Source organism: Perca fluviatilis, chromosome 23 (genome assembly GCF_010015445.1).
Source record: "Perca fluviatilis chromosome 23, GENO_Pfluv_1.0, whole genome shotgun sequence".
NCBI lineage: Eukaryota > Metazoa > Chordata > Actinopteri > Perciformes > Percidae > Perca > Perca fluviatilis.
In genome coordinates this window covers 26,846,477-26,865,709 of record NC_053134.1, presented here as the reverse complement: position 1 = coordinate 26,865,709, position 19,233 = coordinate 26,846,477, and the positions used below count along the sequence as shown (strand labels likewise).

Genomic DNA, 19,233 nt, shown 5'->3' with positions numbered 1-19,233 from the left:
TAACTCAACACACATACCCATTATAAGATTTACTGGAACCCGCGGGCGGCCGTAAAAGATTGCGGGCTAATAAGCCTCGCTGACACTCGGTCAGGGCGGCGATGTAGCAACCCAGGCAGCACCAACACGGCACTAAACTCCGACACAAAGTCGGAGAAAATTTGCAATTAGCCATCCATTTTCGTAAAGCGGCCCATATTTGAGCTTTATATGGTTGATTTCTCGCATAAAAAAGTTTCAGAAGTGAATTTTGTAATGGAATAGCAGAGATCTGCGTGACCTAGCTAGATTCAGAAGACTACCTGATCTCAGGTCAGTTGTGTAGCCTATGTAAATGTTGGGGCGTGACTGTTCTCTTAAGGTTCCGGATTTTGAGATGCTTGCGTAAGCAACTCAGCTTTGTTGGGATTCGCCCGTTTTCAGTGGCAGTTTCAAAATATGAGATTTTCATAGTAAAGGGGTGTCAGTGGGACTTTGAGCTTCTATGTATGTCCTATTTACCCACCGAACTGTCGTTATTCAACTATGACAGGGTAAAATCGGTTTGGCATTCTATCACCCCTTTAAAAGGTAAACATCCTGTCTTGTGATTCCAGTCACCATGGACTTTTTAAAAATTCAACCAAGACAATGATCTCTCCCTAACCTTAACAAACACACGTTAATCATGCTGTAGTTGTTAGTGGAAGATACTGCATTCTGGCCAGTGTAAGCAGAAGTCTAAATAGTATTAAGTAGTATAAGCATCACTTATTCATGAAAGCCGGAAATGGTTGGTTAAAAAAGCTGCCTACCAACATCTCTAAAGCTTATTAATTAACATGTTATATCTTGTTTGTTTCTATGGAAAAACTGTCAAAATGTCAAAATGACTCTGAGCGATTGCCCTGAAACCAGCGGAGACTCCAGGAAGTTATGACCCCCTGCATACATCCCAAAATGTCTAACTATTCCTTTAAAATGTATCTGACTGGACGTGCCTTACAGAAAAGAGAAGGTATGGTACCCAGGATGTGCTGAATGTAATAAAATTCTGCTTCCCTGCAGAGTTTACACACTTTGATGTGCCAGAATTCACTGTCTGATTTCCCATCATTGACGCATTTCCACGCTCCAGAAAAACAGCTAGTGGGTTTGTGGGTTTACTGCACAGACACACATCCGCTGGTGGTGTGTTACCCTTACCTCGCTGCCTTTCTGCAGATTTAATAAGAGGAAATCCCGTGGAGTCACATCATCTGTGTGTTTTAGGAGAACGGTACCGTGTAGTAGAGTAACGTGCGGCAGAGTACAGTGTAGTAGTATATCACAAAATGGTAGAATGGTAGGTTATGGTGACTTTCAAAATAACTTGTGTCTTTATTTTGTTAGAGTTCGCGAGCCATGCTGATGTTTATGAGGAAATGTTTGCCATGTTCACCATTCTTCTTTAAGCTACATCTACACTACTCCGTTGTCATATTCAAGCAATGTTTTGAGACAAATAAGATCTCTGTCCACACTAGAGTTTTAGCTCCAGTAGCAGAACTAATCTCTTCCATATTAACACACATCACATGACCATTCACACACACACACACACACACACACACACACACACACACACACACACACACACACACACACACACACACTGGGCATGTGCGTGCCGGTGTAAACAGGAAGCAGATTGTTTGACGTTACTCTGCGGTTGGAAGTTGAAAATACAGAAAATACTCTGGAGAAAGAACAACAATGGTGAAAAGTAGGAGCAAGGATTTGGAATTGTTACTGTAAGGTATACAAGACTAACTAGGTTTCCAAAAGTCTCCATTTCTGCCCGTCCAGACTTCTAAGCAACCCCAGAGTTTTCAAACCAAAACGAGGGCAGCACTGTTTCCAAATATCTCTGTTTAAGGGGCTCGGAAACAGTAGCGTGGACATGAGGTGTAAATGTAGCAAAAGATATTAGTTTTTAAACTAAAACCTAGTAGTGTAGATGCATTCTTTGTGCGCTAGCAGGCTAACATCTGCTAAACAGTCAAAATGTAAATGCTATTGACGTTTCAGTCTGGACTAAAGTGTCAGACCGACCTACAGACTGACTGACATTGCCATGCCTAGTGACACACAGCTAGCACGGCTAAATAAAACAACAGAACAGGCTCCTCTTTTTTATAACCCCGCTGTGAAACTATCTCACCCGACAGCCTTATGCGCCTTAGTCAGCCTCTGTCGGCTAACAATGCTTGATAAATGAGATGTTATGATTAGCCCTGATCTAGAAGTGGGAATACACTGCTCACCAGAGCTATGCTCTGGTTTGAAGGCCTGTATAAATGGAGACTGACCCGTGTGGATGAAGTGGAGGTGGTGGTGGTGGTGTTGGCGGTGGTGGCCGGGCTGCCGGGGAAGGTGCTGTAGTCGGAGCCGCCCGTGTAGTTTGACGCTTCGCTCATGGTGCTCATGGGACGCTCCTTCTTGTCACTGGTGCTGCCTTGCTCTGACGAAGCCTTGGGAGCCGGCCTGCCACAGGGCGAGAGACATAGAGAGACAAAGAGAGAGGGAGTCAGTCACACATACGGCTCTAGATCAGCACTCTTCAAGGGGGTCCGCGACTCCTGGGGGGGGTCCTCAGAGTCACTGCAGGGGGGCCGCTAAATTATTGTTTAACGCTTTTTTGAATGTTCCCAAAAAAAAAAAAGGCCCCCAAAAAAAAAATTAAATAGGTCTATAAATAAACATGAATCCAACATATTGGTGAAGAATAACAACCTCAACAACATGATACGCGTACTGGCCTGTAGGGATATAGTTAAGCTAATGGATTCACTGTGCCTTCCACATGTATGATTGACATTAAAACATGATGATATATGAATATGTAAATAGTAGCTAAGTATCGTAGGGCCCCATAAAAAGGTATGTGTGAAGGCTTTACACGTTGTCAGACCAGTTTATTATGCAACTCAATTTTGTACACTATATGTAGTATGGGGTCCCTGCTTGTCTCTTTTGAAGGTTATGGGTTCTCTGCCTAAAAAACAATGAAGACCACTGCTCTATATGATAAGAAAGTACAGTAGCATGCAACACTTAACGTGACAGCTAGGAGGTGTGACCATGACTTCAGTTTGCATTTGATTGATTTGTATTTGATTGTGTTAATTCAAATTGATTTTTATTATTCCATTGGACAGAAATTCTTCTTGGACAGAGAGATTCTTCTTACATTATTCTGAATAACTGAGCACGGGCATCAGTCCAGTGTGTGTGCGTGTGTGTTCAGCACAGTTCAGCTCAGCAGTCAGATGCCAATGCCCCTCTCCTTTAACAAGGTCAAGAGTGAACTTTCTTACTTTAAGCACACAAATCTCTCCTTCAGTTCAGCTCTTCCTCTTGACAAAAAAAGACTTATGGTAGTTTTACCATAAGACACCATGCACACTATTAGACTTTATTCACAAAATGATGGGGAAATATATCCCAAAAAGTGGGGTCCAGTGGTTCTAAATGAAACGGTGCAGGTTGAGGTTAAAGGCTTTAAAAACGGCATATTTAATAAAAACAAAAAAGGTTTTCAATAATAACCCCAATTGTGCAAGAGGGAACAGCATCTTAGGCTATTTGTTGCCATATAATAGTGCGTTCCAACTAACTAGTCGGAATTCACAGTGGGTTTAAGCTCTATCCAGGTTAGCCATTGTTAGCAATACCAGATGATAACGACACATTAGGCTGTTTTTTGTGCATACAAACAGCGTAACAACATGTCCACTAATAAAAGTTGGACAGAGCTAATTATGACTAATTTAATGAGACACAAATAAGGCAGAAGTGCTACTAAACTGTATGTTACTACAGCTTTCACTGGCCCAGCTACCAGGTGCTCCCAGGCTCCCAATTCCGTCTTCCGGTCAAATCCTAAGTCACTGATTGAGTCAAGGCGCAGTTGAGTGTCCAGTTATATAATAATATGTTTTCCTTTATTATGCCAAGTATGCAAGCAATGTATCCTCTGCATTTAACCCATCCTAACTAATAAGGAGCAGTGCAGCCATAGTCCGGTGCCTGGGGACCGACTCCTGTTGTAATGCTAGTACCTTCCTCAGGAGCAATGGCAGGAGTTCCCTAGCATGCATGTCTTTATGTTGGGAAGTAGGGCTAGGTACTGAATTGGATACTTTTCGAACCGAATTGCCTCTAAAGTATCGAGTATGGAAAAATGCCTCGTCATACAATACCCCAATTTCAGTACCTAAGGAGTGAATCTCATCAGCATCAATGAGCCTGCAATGAGCCTGCAATGCTGCATGCTTCTACCAAGATCTAATAATGTCTGTGATTGGCTGTCTAACGTTACACCTTGTAGAGAAAAATATCATTTAGGGACCGGTAGCGAAATTAATGTAATGGTATCGGTATCAAATAGTTTTGAAAGACACCCAGCCCTAGTGGGAAGAAACCAGAGCACCAGGAGCAAACGCACACGAACACGGGGAGAACATACTTCACACAAGAAGGATTGAACCCAGTACTCAGCAGTACCTACTTGCTGTGAGGATGCATTGCTAACCACTGAGTAGGGCTGTGCTCGATTGAAGAAATTCTTAGTCGACTAACACTCATTCACTTGTATCGACTAATCGATTAGTTGATTTAATCGACAGATCTGTAAATCTGAGTTTCTCCGCAAAGTGTCATTCAAAAGCACCACTTTAATTCTTGTGTTTACCAGAGATGTGCTCGTACGTTTCTTGGAAATAAGTCATTCAGCATGAAAAAAGCATCAAACATGACTAATGGACTAAAGAAATCTAAGTTGACTAAGACCAAAATGACCGATTAGTCGACTAATCGACTAAGAGGGAGCAGCCCTACCACTGAGCCACTGTGCCACCATCTTCAAGCTTGGATCCCTGCGTTATGCAGGTAGTTCTGCTGGCAATTGGAACTGCAATACAAAGGTGTAAATGTCTCTTTGGTTAAATTTGTGAATTCGGTTCAAATAACTGTGATGTAAATGTGTGCAGGTGGATGTGTATGTGTGTGTGCTGGTATCGTAACCAATTGTGCTACCAAGATGAGAGAGCAGACAGCTAATCTCAAAGGCAGAAGCTGTCTCCACGACAATCCAGCCAGCCAATCAGTCGACCCCCGCCATCTCATCTTCACTCTCTTAATGACACACGATCTCTGTCAGGGCCATTAGAGAGAGGGAGGATGAGGACGAGAGGAAGGGTAGAGTGGCTTGAATGAGCAGAGAGGGAGGCGACGGAGACGAGAGACGCAGAAACAGAGATAAAGAAAGTGAGATTTTAAGGGAGGAGAGCCGGTCGCATGAATCACAGCTATTATTCCCTAGGTGTCACCTCTGATACATGCCTCTACGTCCAACCAATTTAAATGGCCTGCCAACGTGGCCTGAAAAATTGAACCAGCTCAAAGTTTTTGTCCCCTAGTCGAGTACAAAGAGAAAAGCTAATTAAAACTACCACACGTTGACAGCCCTATCTCAGCTCCCGAGGTTAGCAAAATAGAAGCAAAGCATGTCAATACAAGTCGTCGTCCACGTTACTGACGGCACACAACACAAGGGTTGTTGTTACTGGTGCTCAGAGTGTATAGGGTTTGTAAGAGTGAGGGCCTCCGATAATGCTGAGCAGTCTCGGGGATGGTGATCTGGTCTTCATAGTGCACATGTATAATTATCAAACAGCTTAGTTTTGGCTACAGAACAACCTGTTTGAAGGATGACTTGTGTGGGTCGGTCCTTAAACTCTCAACCTGAACCCATTTGGATCTGGCCAGACAAGTTTCTATTTCTGTTTTCTTTGTCAGTTCTATCAGCTTTTACTTGTGTACTGCTATGTTTTGCTATTCTGTGTCCGATTTTACCGTAATGTAAAAGGGGTTGCCTGAAGTGATAATGTAAATAATGTACTGATTTTAATTGGGTGGCCAAAAACACAACTCCCAATGAATGCTAAAGTTGCTCTATGACCACTGTAAATAGGAAAATGTTTGCCAACATGTTAGCCGTAGAAACTTGGAGAGGTGTTAATATGTCAGATGTTCTGTTTTTGGCTTGGTTGCTCAATTTTTCTTACATTTTTTGACCTGCTGAATGAGATGCTATTGTTGACTGTTTTGCTTCAGATATCTCAACAACTCTTGGCCAGACTTTCTCACGAATATCCACAGACAAATAGAAAATAGAAGTTGTAGAAGCTGTAACGTGAACAGTCTATAGCGCGATAGAAGGATAAAATCTGAGTAGCAGTTGCTGATTGGATTTAGCCGCTACAGAGCTCCAGGACGCCGGCTGCCAGCGACAGTTGTTTAGCCGCCAATAGGTGACTGTGAGCCGGGTACAGGGACCGCCAGATGGCGGTGCTTTCCAACAGGCCGTGGTAGTGGAGTTTAGACAGAAAAAGTGAGTGTCATGCGGCGATGATATTTAAGTTTAGACACCAAAACGACTCGTTACGTTTAGGAAGAAGATGGTGGTTCCAAAGAATCAACGAGCATTTCCTGGGTGAAAGTATTTTGTTTTCTTGAACTTTTCTATGTTGACACCACGTGGTGCTGTTTCATTTTGAGATTATTTTCCATTGAATGTGAATGTTCATAAATAAGTCAGTATATCTATGGTATCTATGGTTTCTGCTTTTTTCACAAATTGCACCATGAATATAAATATACCATGTGAATGTAGTGGCAATTCAAGTTGAGTTTTGCTTCATTAGTTTAGGCGTGGGTTAAGATAAAACAGAATCCAAGTTGAGATAAGACCTGTTTTTCTCTTTTTGGAACTCATCAGGAACCTCCACGAGCTAGTTTGGGACTGTCTGTGACACCTATGCATACACCTGTGTATGGCCCGTCATCGGCCCACACTGCTGATCAGATAACATGTAGGACAGCAGCAGTAACGGCCCCTGGAATCAAAACTGGACCTCTTTATCTCGCCTCCAACACTTTCTGCTCTGTCCAAACCTACCTGTCTTACCAGCCTTACTACCCTTACTATTTCATTCTCTATCCTACACAGTGTCTATCTTAAATAAAACTAGTTTACGACCTCTTATCCCCATCCCATACTGTACTTTGATTAAAACTGATGTGTCTGAAGGAGCGCCATTGGCATGACAACCATTGAAATGCATTAGCAAATATTTAATATTCCATACTGACAGCTCTGGTAATCTCCTATACTTCAGCCCACTCAGCAACATTTAGTCCCCTGAAGCCAAATGGAAAACCCCAACTCTGCTAATTAAAGGTTGACTAAACTCACATTTCAAATAGAAACATCCATTTCTTGCTAAATATATTTGAGGCAGGATATCAGAGTGCCATGCATTCTACTCTGTAGAGCACTGGATACTCACAGCAGTTATCCATCCTTAGGTATAGCAAAAGCACTTAAAGCAAGTTAACCTGTCACATTCAATACTTAGCTCTTAATAGGGTGTAAATTGCTCATATTAGTTAAGGGAGCTGCAGCCTATTGAAGTTAAAGTTAATCACCCCTTTTAGAGTAGCCTACACACATGTTGCATGATTCTAAAGCTGACAAATGGCTCCCTAGAAGTTACAGCAGGTCTATTGTTCTAATAACAACACTCCTTTCTCGAGCAGGCGGTTTTCATTAACCATAAGTACATATAAATACGAAAAGTTAAGCACGAAGCATTCGTAAGCATTCCACGTTTTTTGTTATTGCTGTATGCACCACAATGACTGCTGCAGTATGAAAACTGTGGAATGCGGAGGAGGTCGGGGTGGATGGGTGGGTAATAAAACACAGCGCGTTCCAAGCTGGGGAGCGGAGATCGCTTCCCGGGGAAAACAAAGGACTTTCACCCAGGAAACGCATGTTCCTCTGAAGTGTTTTAATCCTTACCTCGATCTTTTTCCTAAACTTAACTAGTTTTTTTGGTGCCTAAACTTAACTATTGTCGCCGCATAACGCTCACTTTTTGTCGCCTAAACTTGACTGTAATGTCCGCCGAAACGACCGGCAGCTCGCGGTGCTCTGTACCGGGTTCAAAGTCAACTAAACCACCAACTGCTGCTGATACGACAGAGCTCTGTAGCCGGCATCACGGAGCTCAGTGTCGGCCAAGGACAGCTAGCAACTGCCGCTCAGCTAGCAACTGCCACCTAGCGTCAAAGAGCCTTGTAGCCGGCCACTGTAGCCGGCGTCACGTGACCAGCTGGCGGCCGTCTAGTTTTGTAGGATATCATACATTTTGGTGAGAAAACATTCTCATACTATATCATATGGTCCCGTTAATGAGAACACGCTTACAGAGAACGTACTTCCTACAGTGACAGGGGAGTAAACTTTTTCATCCATGAAGAGGGCCTTCTGAAGAGCCAACAAGAAACCTGCATGATGTAGCAAAGAGGAACAGCCTTAAATGACCAACGAGACTAGAAGTCTCAGCGAAATTCAAATATGATGTGCTACACCCAGCTGGTAGCTACTGCAGGGTATTATGGAGTATTCTAAGGTGTTTGTGGTACCTGTCCATGCCGCTCTGTGTGGGCGCACAAACACCAGTCAGTCTATTCACGGCACCAAGGCAACCTTACAGACTTAACCAGAGGAGTTAGAATATATTCATTATGAAATATTATTCAGCTGGGCTGGCGACATTTACATATACCAGTCTCAATGGTGTGTGTGTAGTGTCTGTAAGGCTTTAGACAACAGAGGGCCATTGTTGCCAGAACCAGATGTTAAATTTCTCCCATTTTGTGGCTCTGTCAGTGACAGAAGTGAATTGCCGGCCAATTGACTGTGAGTGAGAGTGGAGGCCTTCACTCGCCTCTCCTCACACACACACACACACACACACACACACACACACACACACACACACACACACACACACACACACACACACACACACAGTCGCCCACTGATCACACAGCCAATCTGTTTCTCTCTCTTTCGGTCTTCCCAATCCTTCCCACTGTCTCATCTCGTCTGCCTTTTCATCTTTCAGTTGCGCGGTTTTCTTATTAAAATTTCCTTCATAAACCATTTCCTGCGGCCGCTCTGTTTGCGCGCACTTTAGTGACTTGCTGATGAAACCGCTTAGTGTGAGCGCTGGCCATCTGAGCAGGATCAGAGAGTTTTTTTTACCTTGATCCATTTGTTTGCAGTATGGCTTCCACTGCATGTTAAGCACCAGTGTTACTGATGACTCTGCTCTATTTAAAACAGCCATTTTTTGTTCTCTGCAGTGGCGGCCGGCCCTAAGAGGGTGTAGGGCGCCGCCCCTCCTGCGCTACATCAAAATGAATTAATTGTATTTAACAATTAGTTTAATTCCACGCTTAACCTTGCAATTGCATTTTCTGCAATATATACGACTGCATTGCAAATAGATATTTTCATTTGTGGAGGTTGCTGGAAGCAGAACTGCTGAGTCGAGCCAGCGAGGCAAAGTAAAAGCTTGGTTTCGCCAATTTACAGGGATCGGACGGGATTTAGGGTGCTCAGGCTGAGCGTCCGACAATTCCACATACACACTCATTAACAGGCAGCCTGCTCAGTCTATGGGATGAATAGATAGGACTCTCCGCTCCAACTCTCGCCTGTGATGGGTGACTGACAGACTACACGAGAACGTGAACTGAAACGAAAGTTGAGGCAACCACAACATGGAACCCAACACTGTCCCTGGCTGTCACATCTTTCTCAAACTAAATCTGTTTGAGAGAAGATCACTATCGGATGAACTTGTTAACTTGTCAATCAACTTGGACCAGATCAGCGTGACGTTACAAAATGGACTGATCAGTCTCCCAGAGTTGGTCCAAAAAGTGCCTCAGAACACACCAAAGCAACAAGACGTAATACGTCTCCATAACAGGCGGCGCTAATCTGTATTGTTGCCCAAAAATTTAAACCGGCAGCTGATTGGACAAATGCGTCACGTGGGTCTGGTTTCTCTGGAAATTCAAAGCCAGACTGTCATGGCGGCTTGTTCAGAATACCATCTCGTATTTTACGAAGATAGTTCACCGAAACGTGTTTCTGAAAACATTTTAAGAGAGAAATAGGCCGTGCAGTTGCTGAATCTGTCTTCATTTTCAATAACAGATTTTCATCAATTTTGGTTTTTTTCTTTCTTTTCCCTCTTTTTCCTTTTTTCTTTTTCCCCCCCCCTTTTCCTTTTTGTTTTTTTTTTTTTTTTCTTCTTCTTTTTTTCCTTTTTTTTTTTTCCAAAAAAAAGCCGCCCCCCCTTCCCCCAGTTGTTGGCCCCGCCCCCCCCCCCCCCTTTTCTTCCCCCCCTTGCCAGCTAATCTGTCGCGTCGAATATCGGGTTGGTGTCACCGCACTTCAAGCTGTCACAGTGATTGAAGGCGGAAATGCCAACAAAAATCTTTAAAAAAATTTATAAAACAAGCTCCCACATTGAAAATTCAATGAAATTGGCCATGTTTGAGAAATTAAATATTGCAAGTAAACATCTAAATAAAATAAAATAATGTTTGGTTATGTTCGGCTCGGTGACAAAAATGTGTCAATCATTACCTTAACAAAATCTTTATGCAATGAGGGGAAATGGGAAATGAAAATATAAAGCTCTGTCTCTAATGTAAGCATCTTTCAAAGACACCGTCTTGTGAAATGCATTTGATAAAAGAAAATGAAGAGCAGACAGATCTTTAAATCTAAATGACACAGATACTTAGGTGAATGATAGCTCAAGCTGTGAGAATGACTTTAGGTATATTTCTCAGTAATGGAATTCTCTTGCTTTTATGTTTCTGGATTGGATCAGCGAGTCACAGTTCACTATGAGACAGTTCAAGGCTTTAACTGGGAGAAAATACTAGGCCTCGACTTTTAATACCCTGTCACTCAGCAGTGTGTAGTCACAGTGTCAGCCTGACACATGGTTTCATTTCATCAAGTCAGAGGTAATACAAGCCACTGCAGACGAAAAAAAAGGGAATTCGCTTCATTTGGATGGCAGTAGAAATATACGAGTTCCTACTAAATTAACACACAGGGTGATTATTCAGAGAGGAAAGTTGAACTTTCCCCGCTGTATGCTGGAGACACAAGCCATGGCACACACATTAATCACCCGGAATATCATTTGTGCATTAGTGTTGCATAGCGGCTCATCAAGCAATTCACACAGAGTCTGAAATAAAGTTAGTGTTAGTAACAGCAAGAGGCAGAAACATGGAAATAATTCTCCAGCCTTGGATTGAAGATGAATGGAGCTGAAGACAAAGCTGGGAGAAGTGGGTTATTCTTTGCTTTCGTTGGCAGCACGGTGAGGATTCACCAGTTTTAATTTACTAAACTTAACGGAACAGCTTGATTGTTTGAGAAGACCAATATCATCTCTGTGTTTCCAGTACAGAGATAGATGAAAGTCTTCCAATAACTCTTTCACCTGTTATGTATGATCAAAGTCAAATCCACCTGTGGAACAGCACACTGACTAAACTGAACATTCTGGAGTCAGTGAGGGTGTTCTGGGTCCCATCATTATAAGCAGCTGCTGCAGCGTCTCTATAATATCATACCGTATACCATAAAAACAATGGACCTCATGCAGAAACAGTTTCTTAAATGTCTCTTATATTTTCTCGTAATTTTGTCTTATGAGAAAAAATAATAGAAGTCAACTCTAGACACACCAAATGTTTTGAGGCCCATTGTCGAGAAGCTACAACTGAAGAAACTATATGTTACTATGTGATGCGATCAAAAAATGTTAGAGGAAGCGGTAACACTTTGTTTGAAGGGGTGTGCATAAGAGTGAAATAACACTGTCATTACCTGACATGACACACATCATGAACATGAAGGAGTCATTATGAATGTTTATGACAATAAATTATGACACTTTTAATACAAAGTAAGCATTGTTTGAGACGTTTGTGTTATGACAACTTGACTTTAACCAAGACAACATAACCGGTCATAAATATCTCATAGCAGGCCTAATAATCAAACTTTAAAAAAAACATTTAGCTGTATGTGATAATATCAGATTAAACTGTCATTAAGAGGTTGTTTTTAACTTTTAACTGTCATGAGACCATTATAATTGTGTCATGAATATTTTCCTTGACCTCAAGAAAAGTGGAACCATTTGTTGTAAAGGCTCTGACACACCAACCCGACGGCCGACCTTCGTCCGAAAAGCCAGTCGGACTGACTGCCTCCCCGAGTTGGTCAAAAAAGTGCCTCGGAACACACCGAAGCAACGCCAACTTGAGCGTATGTTCTGCGCGTGCGTGAGACGTAATACGTCTCCATAACAGCAAGCGGAGCTAATCTGTATTGTCGCCCCAAAAATGAAAACCGGCAGCTGATTGGACGAACGCGTCACGTGGGTCTGGCTGCTCCCGGATTTTTTTGTTCAGAATACGATCTCTTATTTTACGAAGATAGTTCACCGAAACGTGTTTCTGAAAACATTTTAAGCGAGAAATAGGCCGTGCAGTTGCTGAATCTGTCTTCATTTCAGATCAACAAAGGTCAGTTTAAAAGATTTTCGTCAGATTTTGAGAGGCGTTCGTCACGCTCATCCCGCTCGTCATTTCCGGGTTAGCACGCCACCAATCAGATTGGTCATTCAGTCCGACTGCCTGCCTTACGATTCAACATGTCAAATCGGCCAAAATGAAGGCCGACGGCTCCTCGGATGGACGACGGCACGGAACACACGGAACAGACTTGAGTCACCGACCTCGCCAGACTGTCCGACGGCCGATTATCGGGTTGGTGAGGCCCTGACACACCAACCCGATTATCGGCTTTAAGACCAGTTTGATGACAGTGAATACGGTACCAAGGTGATTTATGGAGTTTTGGACAGATAACATTAGCTTTAGGCTAGTTGTTGCTAAAGTAACTGCTAACTGTAGTTAGCTGCCGTTAGCTGCCGTTAGCTAGTTAGCTCGGTTAGCTGTAAAGCTGAGCCCAGTGTGCAAGGAGCCAAACCCTGAAAGAAAACAACCTCGGTAACTGAGTGTATTCCCTCGTGTAAAACTGGCCTCCTTGCACTGGGAGCTCACAGGAAAAGCGCATTTTCAACAAACTTGGACAAGCCACAGAGAGATGAAACTTATTAGCTATAGCGAAGCAAAGCGTTAAATAATAATAAAATAATAATAAAATGTTTCGATCACAAGGACTTAGTGCTAACCTTTTCCGTTAGAAGCCTCCAGCATCCCTATGCAGTCGCTTTACAACCTTATGAGGTTTACGTACATAGAGTAAGGATTTCTGGCAAAATCTACAGTAACACTTTAATTAAAGGTATCTACATAAGAGTGACATGACACTGTCATGAACAGTCACAACACATGAACTGTGAGTCCAATGCGTTGTGGCTTGCATCAGTGATATCCGTGGAATATTTTACAATACAGTAAGGGTGTTTGAAATTAGATTATTTTTTGTGGTTTTATGAGTTGCTGTCAACAAAACCACACCAAATATCCTATTCTTTCTAAAACTACAATGTGTTGTTTTTACGGTGTTATTTCTACACATGTTGATACTGATCCCCTAATCTGACTAGTCACGACCGCATGTGGAACTGTTCTTTGAACTTACCCACTGCTACCATTCTGCATGCAACAGCTTTTAGCAAACTCGTGTTCAAAGCATTAAGGCGGATAGGGAAGCTGAAGCCAAAGCAGCTCTTCCAGAGATGCGAGGGATCATTACCTGCTCAGAGCCTCTACTGGCTTGTCAGGGTGGACAAGCATTCCACAATTCATGCTAGAAACAGAACAAGGGAGGGAGAGAGAATGACAATACAATTGTGACTTTGAAGTTTGAATTACATTCAGTCATGCTACATGAAATAAATGATGACAGAAATCATAACACGAAGAATAGAAAAGGTAAAACAACACAATACGTGAATGAAGGTATTTGTCCAACACATTCCCACTCCCATCGTGTCAGAGAGCGACGCGTGATGATGCCTTTGGCGTTTGTTATTGATGCAAAAAAGTCTCCTTTAGCATAATTTTTTTTTTACACGATTATTTTGTTGCCATTTTTGCCTTTAATCTCCAGGACGGCATAAAAGGGGAGAGAGAGGGGGAAGACATGCAGAAAACTGCCGCAGGTCGGTTCGAACACTGGGCCTCTACATATGGTCGCGAGCTCTACCAACTGAGCTACCCAGGCACCCGTTTGTTCAGGACTCTTGGCGTCGTTTTTTTGGCGCTCTGGGTCAGGACGTATGTTTAACTGTCACGCGGCACAAGAGCGGGACAGTTAGGTTTAGAAAAAGATAGTAGGTGGGGGTTACAAAATGTACGTTTTGGTGATACATGAGACAAGAACGCTGACCAAGCGTCAGTATGTGACGAGTTGGGAGTGAGAATGGGCTGAGTTGTCACTGCACGCGGGGGGGGTGAGGGTTGAGGGTGGGGGCGGGGGAAGTTGGGCCACTAAAATATCTTTTTAGTGGTGTTTTGAAACACTGCATGAGTCCACGTGGTTAAACCCCAAAATCTTTGTTCTTCTAAACACCAATCTATCAGTGCATCAGTCCAGACAATCGGATTATTAATTTAAAGCCAAACTATTTTCCCATCAGACACAGCTTTGATCGTTCAGAGCCTCCTATCTCTTTTCATCTCTGTCTCTCTTTCTTTCCGATTTTCAGTTGTCTGTCTGATATAATTTTCTGTTATTTCCCTTTTTTTAATCTTTCTGTTTGTTGTTTGACACTGAAGATGTCTGAGTGGAATCTGTGAAAATGAAGTGATGAGACAGACGGAGGTGTCTGGCGTTGTGCGCCAGAAAGGTCAGCGATGAACCTTGGCGTTGGCTTTGATCATCAGGGAGATGAACAGAACAAGATATTAGTGAGTTGAATATATATCACATAACAGGAAACCAGAGAGTCATTAATAAAAGCTGAAGAAGAAGCGTATAGGAAGACGTGAAGACAAGAGATCATTAAGATGGGAAAGAAGGAAAATGTATTGCTAATACTTATTTAGACTTTAGACTAACAAAAAAGATCCTTGGATATCTATCACAAATGCTCCATTAGGCTCTAAGCTTGTGATTAGACAGGCCAGTGTATGTGTTTGATTGACAGCTGAGTCAGCATGGGCAGGCAGAGACAATGCAAACAAACTAATGCCGATAAAGGGGCTGGTATACTATAACGCAAGAGCCTGTTGGATGTCCTGAGAGCATCTAAAACCCCCTCATCACTTTTCTGATATTTTGCCTTTGAGTGTGCCCATTTAGAATACCACTTTTGCCTTCAGGTGGGTTTGGACAGCACGTTGTATAAATCAGTCCTCTTCGAGCTTATACCTGCCTGAAGTGTAGCGTACAAGCAAAGGACAAGCAATTTAGTGTTAAGTAGTGTTGTTGAAGACTGAGAACCACACCATTTACCATCTGTTTAAAGGAGACCTGTCATACTTTTCTGTTTTTTCTGTCATTTCTATAATGTTACAATTTAGGATGTTAATTGTAAAAGTGGCCAAAGTTTCAAATAATGAAGTACATGTATTTTAAAAAAAAAAATCCCTTTGAGTCAAAACCTCAGATTCCCCACTGTCCTAAATGCTACAAATTTTTTTCCCCACTTCGCTCCATATGATGTCCAAACAGGCACTCTACTGCTGTATCTATTCGTATAAAATCTGTATTCTTGGCTGCCAATGTTGTTAATTTATCCCAAATTTTGGGTCACATTCCTGCTGGAACACGTCCGGTTGCGTAGTATTTGGTTTAGGAGCCTTTAGAAAAAAAAAAGTCCTGCTATATACTCCACTGCAGTCACTCTCTGGCTGCAATGGACTGTACACATGCAGCGACAGTATAGCATAGCTGTGGAGACTCCAGAGATCTGGACACGCTGGCCAATCAGAGCAGACTTGGCTTTTTGGAGAGGGGGCTTAAAATAACAGCGCTCCAACAGGGCATCTCAGACAGAGGGTGAATACAGGTGCAGCAGCCATGGGCAGTATGAGGAACATTAAGTGTTTTTGGAACATGTAAACATGTTCTAGTAGAAACACAAAATACATTTCATGTTGTTTGGTGTGTTGTAGTCTATATCCACGATGCTACGGTGCCGCCGAAAATTCGGCCAGATGTCCCGCGTTTGGGCCGGACGTCCGTTACCTTGGGCTTGGACAAGTTCCTTCCCGAGGCTATTTAGCAGAGGCACCGTTGCTCTGTCCTCCGCCCGAGACAATTGTGATTGGTTTAAAGAAATGCCAATAAACCAGAGCACGCTTTTCTCCCATGGACTAGACAGACCTTCCTCCGCAGCGCTGTGGAGGAAGGTTTGGTAATGCATGACTAGGTGTGTTCTGATTGCATAATTGCATCAAGGCAAGTAAACCTGCATTTCATTTATTTCTGTTGTTTTGGAATTTGGATAATATTAATAACATGTTTGTACCACCATGAAAATCAGCAGCACAAAGCCCAACAGTAGGTTTTTAATAGGCGACTCAAATAAAAAGCACCGCCCACAACAACATCACCACCTTTGCTTCAGTTTCAACATCATTTCAGTGACCTCTTAGTGCAGGACAGAGTACAAATGTGTGGAAACTTATGGAGCTTTAACACAAGGTCCTACCCACAGGTGTCTCACTGACTGGGCCAGTATAGTACTGTTGCTCAGTGGCTTCTGATCAAAAGGCCCTCAGCTTTGGCTGGCCCAAGAATACTGCATTTGAGAATTTAAAGTAAAACTGAACGTGTTGAGGTAAATGCTTTTGACTGGAAAAAAAAAGAGAGAAGATCGGGGATTTCAATAATACCACTTGAGAGAAGAATAGTCTCTGTATTTCAAACGCACTCATCTTTTGAAGAGACCAGAGAGAGAAGAAGACATGAAGACATACCTGCTTGTAAAAGTGTGAGCATTCCCTGTGCAGTCACTTTCACTGAAATCAAGCAAAGCTGTTTTTAGCAGTTGCTCAAGGATGGGTTGAATCTGAGGAGCTCTCTTAGATCCTGAGCCTGCAGGGAAAGCTTAGGGCCTGTGCTCATTCATTTTCATTTTAAAGTTTGAGAGGAAGGGAGAAGACGTGAAGAGGCTTGAGGGCTCATGTGGCACTAAGACGCCTTTATATTCATATTCTATATTCTTATATTCTATGTCAGAAAGAGATACAGCGCTAAGGAAACATATGACAACTGTCCTGTTTTTGAAAAATGCCACTTTTTCCTTAAGTATAGCACCAGACTGTCATGTACAGTACACTGTTAGAAAAGTCCGTAGAAAGTAGTGTTGTTTTCGTCAATGAAAATTATGAGTAAATATCGTCGTCAACAACCCTTTATTATGTGACGAAAACGAGACGAGACGCAACATGAATGCTGGTCATGTGACGATGACTATAATTAAATGTATAATGCAAAATTGTTGACGAATAAAAACGATACTAAATGTGGTTTACAAAATAAAAACTGCCAAAATGTCTCTTCATTTTCGTTGACCAAAACGAGACGAGACAAAATGCTAGTTATTTCGTCTCGTTTAGTCGCGTTATTATTATTTTGCAGTATTTCTGTTCCCTGTGTCTTCAGGGGCTGCATGGGCGGCATCAGGTCACACTCAGGTCGCACTGCGCAGACGCAGGCGACGTTACTTCCTCAAGCCCTGTCGCGGCACAAGGTTGTGCCCAGGCTCCAGACTAGACTTCCTGGGTATTTCATGGTCTCATTGCTATCTTAAACAACACAGGCAGCTGAGTTGTTTCAACGCAGGGCTGATTTGGGTAAATTAATCCCCACATTGACTCAAAGAGACACAACTATTACATTAGATCTCAGATAGTGAGCTGCTACTGCTAATTAAAAAAAACATGTGGGCGCCTAGGTAGCTCACCTGTTAGAGCGGGCGCCCATATATAGAGGTTTACTCCTCCACGCAGCGGCCGTGGGTTCGACTCCGACCTGCAACCATTCCCTGTCATTCCCCCTCTCTCTACACATTTCAAGTCTGAGCTGTCCTATACAAATAAAGGCCTAAAATACCCAAAAGTATCTTTAAAAAAACATAGAAGTGTTCAGTTAGCAGTTTTGTTCTTGACGTCTGTTTAAATTTTATGTCCAGTGTTACTTCTATTTGGGGGGATAATCCTGATTTGAGGTTTTGGAGGAATTATAATGTTGCTATGGATTCAGGTAGTTAGCTGTGGGATACAAGTTGACAACACACATTTTTGTCAAATTGGCACCATTAAAACTATGCTGAATGATCTATTAGCAGCTCCTGTTTGCACTCAGGGATGTCCCGACAACTACTACTGGATCACTGTGATGTGTTATTATGGATCCCACGTAACGTCTAGGCAAGTCCCGCCTTACGAAGCAGCCTGATTGGTTGAGGTTAGGCATTGACCTTGAGTGGTTAAGGTTAGGATAGCCGACTGGTCAGGGGATAGGACCTGAATAAATCGGGTTCCGTTACCTTGCGTAAGCATGGACGCCTGGCCAATAGTAGCGTGTGAAAGCTATTGAAGGGCGTGGGTTCCATAATAACGCCACTGTGGTACTCAAGAAAACGTTAAAATGCAATGCTTTGCAAAAAGTTCTGGAGATCTTTTGAATGTTTATTCCCCAATGGACATTGGAGATAATGATATCCTCAGAAAGTGTGTGTGTGTGTGTTCTAATTTGACTGAGTTAGGACTCTGAGAAGAAGTAGCTGTAATACCTTAACTGCCTCTATGATCTGTGTCACAGCCACCTCTGCAGCAACTGCTGAAATCAGCAGGCCAATCTTTCTTAGCCTAACAACTCTCCCTCTGCGTCCCCCTTCAGGTTTTACAGCTTGGCTCAACATTTAGGTTTTATTGTTTCATTGTGTGGCTGTCTTGTTATGTTTTATATCTCTTAACTTGTTCTATCTGTATTTTATTTGTATTTTATGCCGGTGAGTTATTTACTTTATGTCTTGTATGTCTTCTTGTTTTAAAGTGCTCTATAAATAAAGTTTGATTGACTGATTGACTGTAAACCTCTGGTCCAGAATGAGATATGTACAGTAGACATGTACAGTACATGAGGTTTACTACAGCAGCCATCTGAGCACTTTGTTTTCTTTAACTGTCTGTGTGCGTTCCTCTAGCCCCTGCCTCGTGACTACCTATACATTACAGTTTACAAGTAGCCCTACATCTGGTATGGCTCTCATATTCTTTCTTAACTTTTTGTGTTAGGGGCTGTAATGAACCCAATGCCAAGCTCCG

At 42.5% G+C, this 19,233-nt stretch overlaps 1 protein-coding gene across 1 annotated transcript in view; it reads right to left on the bottom strand.

Annotated features, from left to right (window-relative positions):
• LOC120553759 (pleckstrin homology domain-containing family A member 5-like) overlaps nt 1-19,233 on the bottom strand; it is a 275,577-nt gene that overhangs the window by 103,223 nt on the left and 153,121 nt on the right. Inside the window, 2 exon segments of the mRNA XM_039792455.1 lie at nt 2,331-2,505; nt 13,706-13,759. Coding sequence (XP_039648389.1) covers nt 2,331-2,505; nt 13,706-13,759 — 229 coding nt within the window.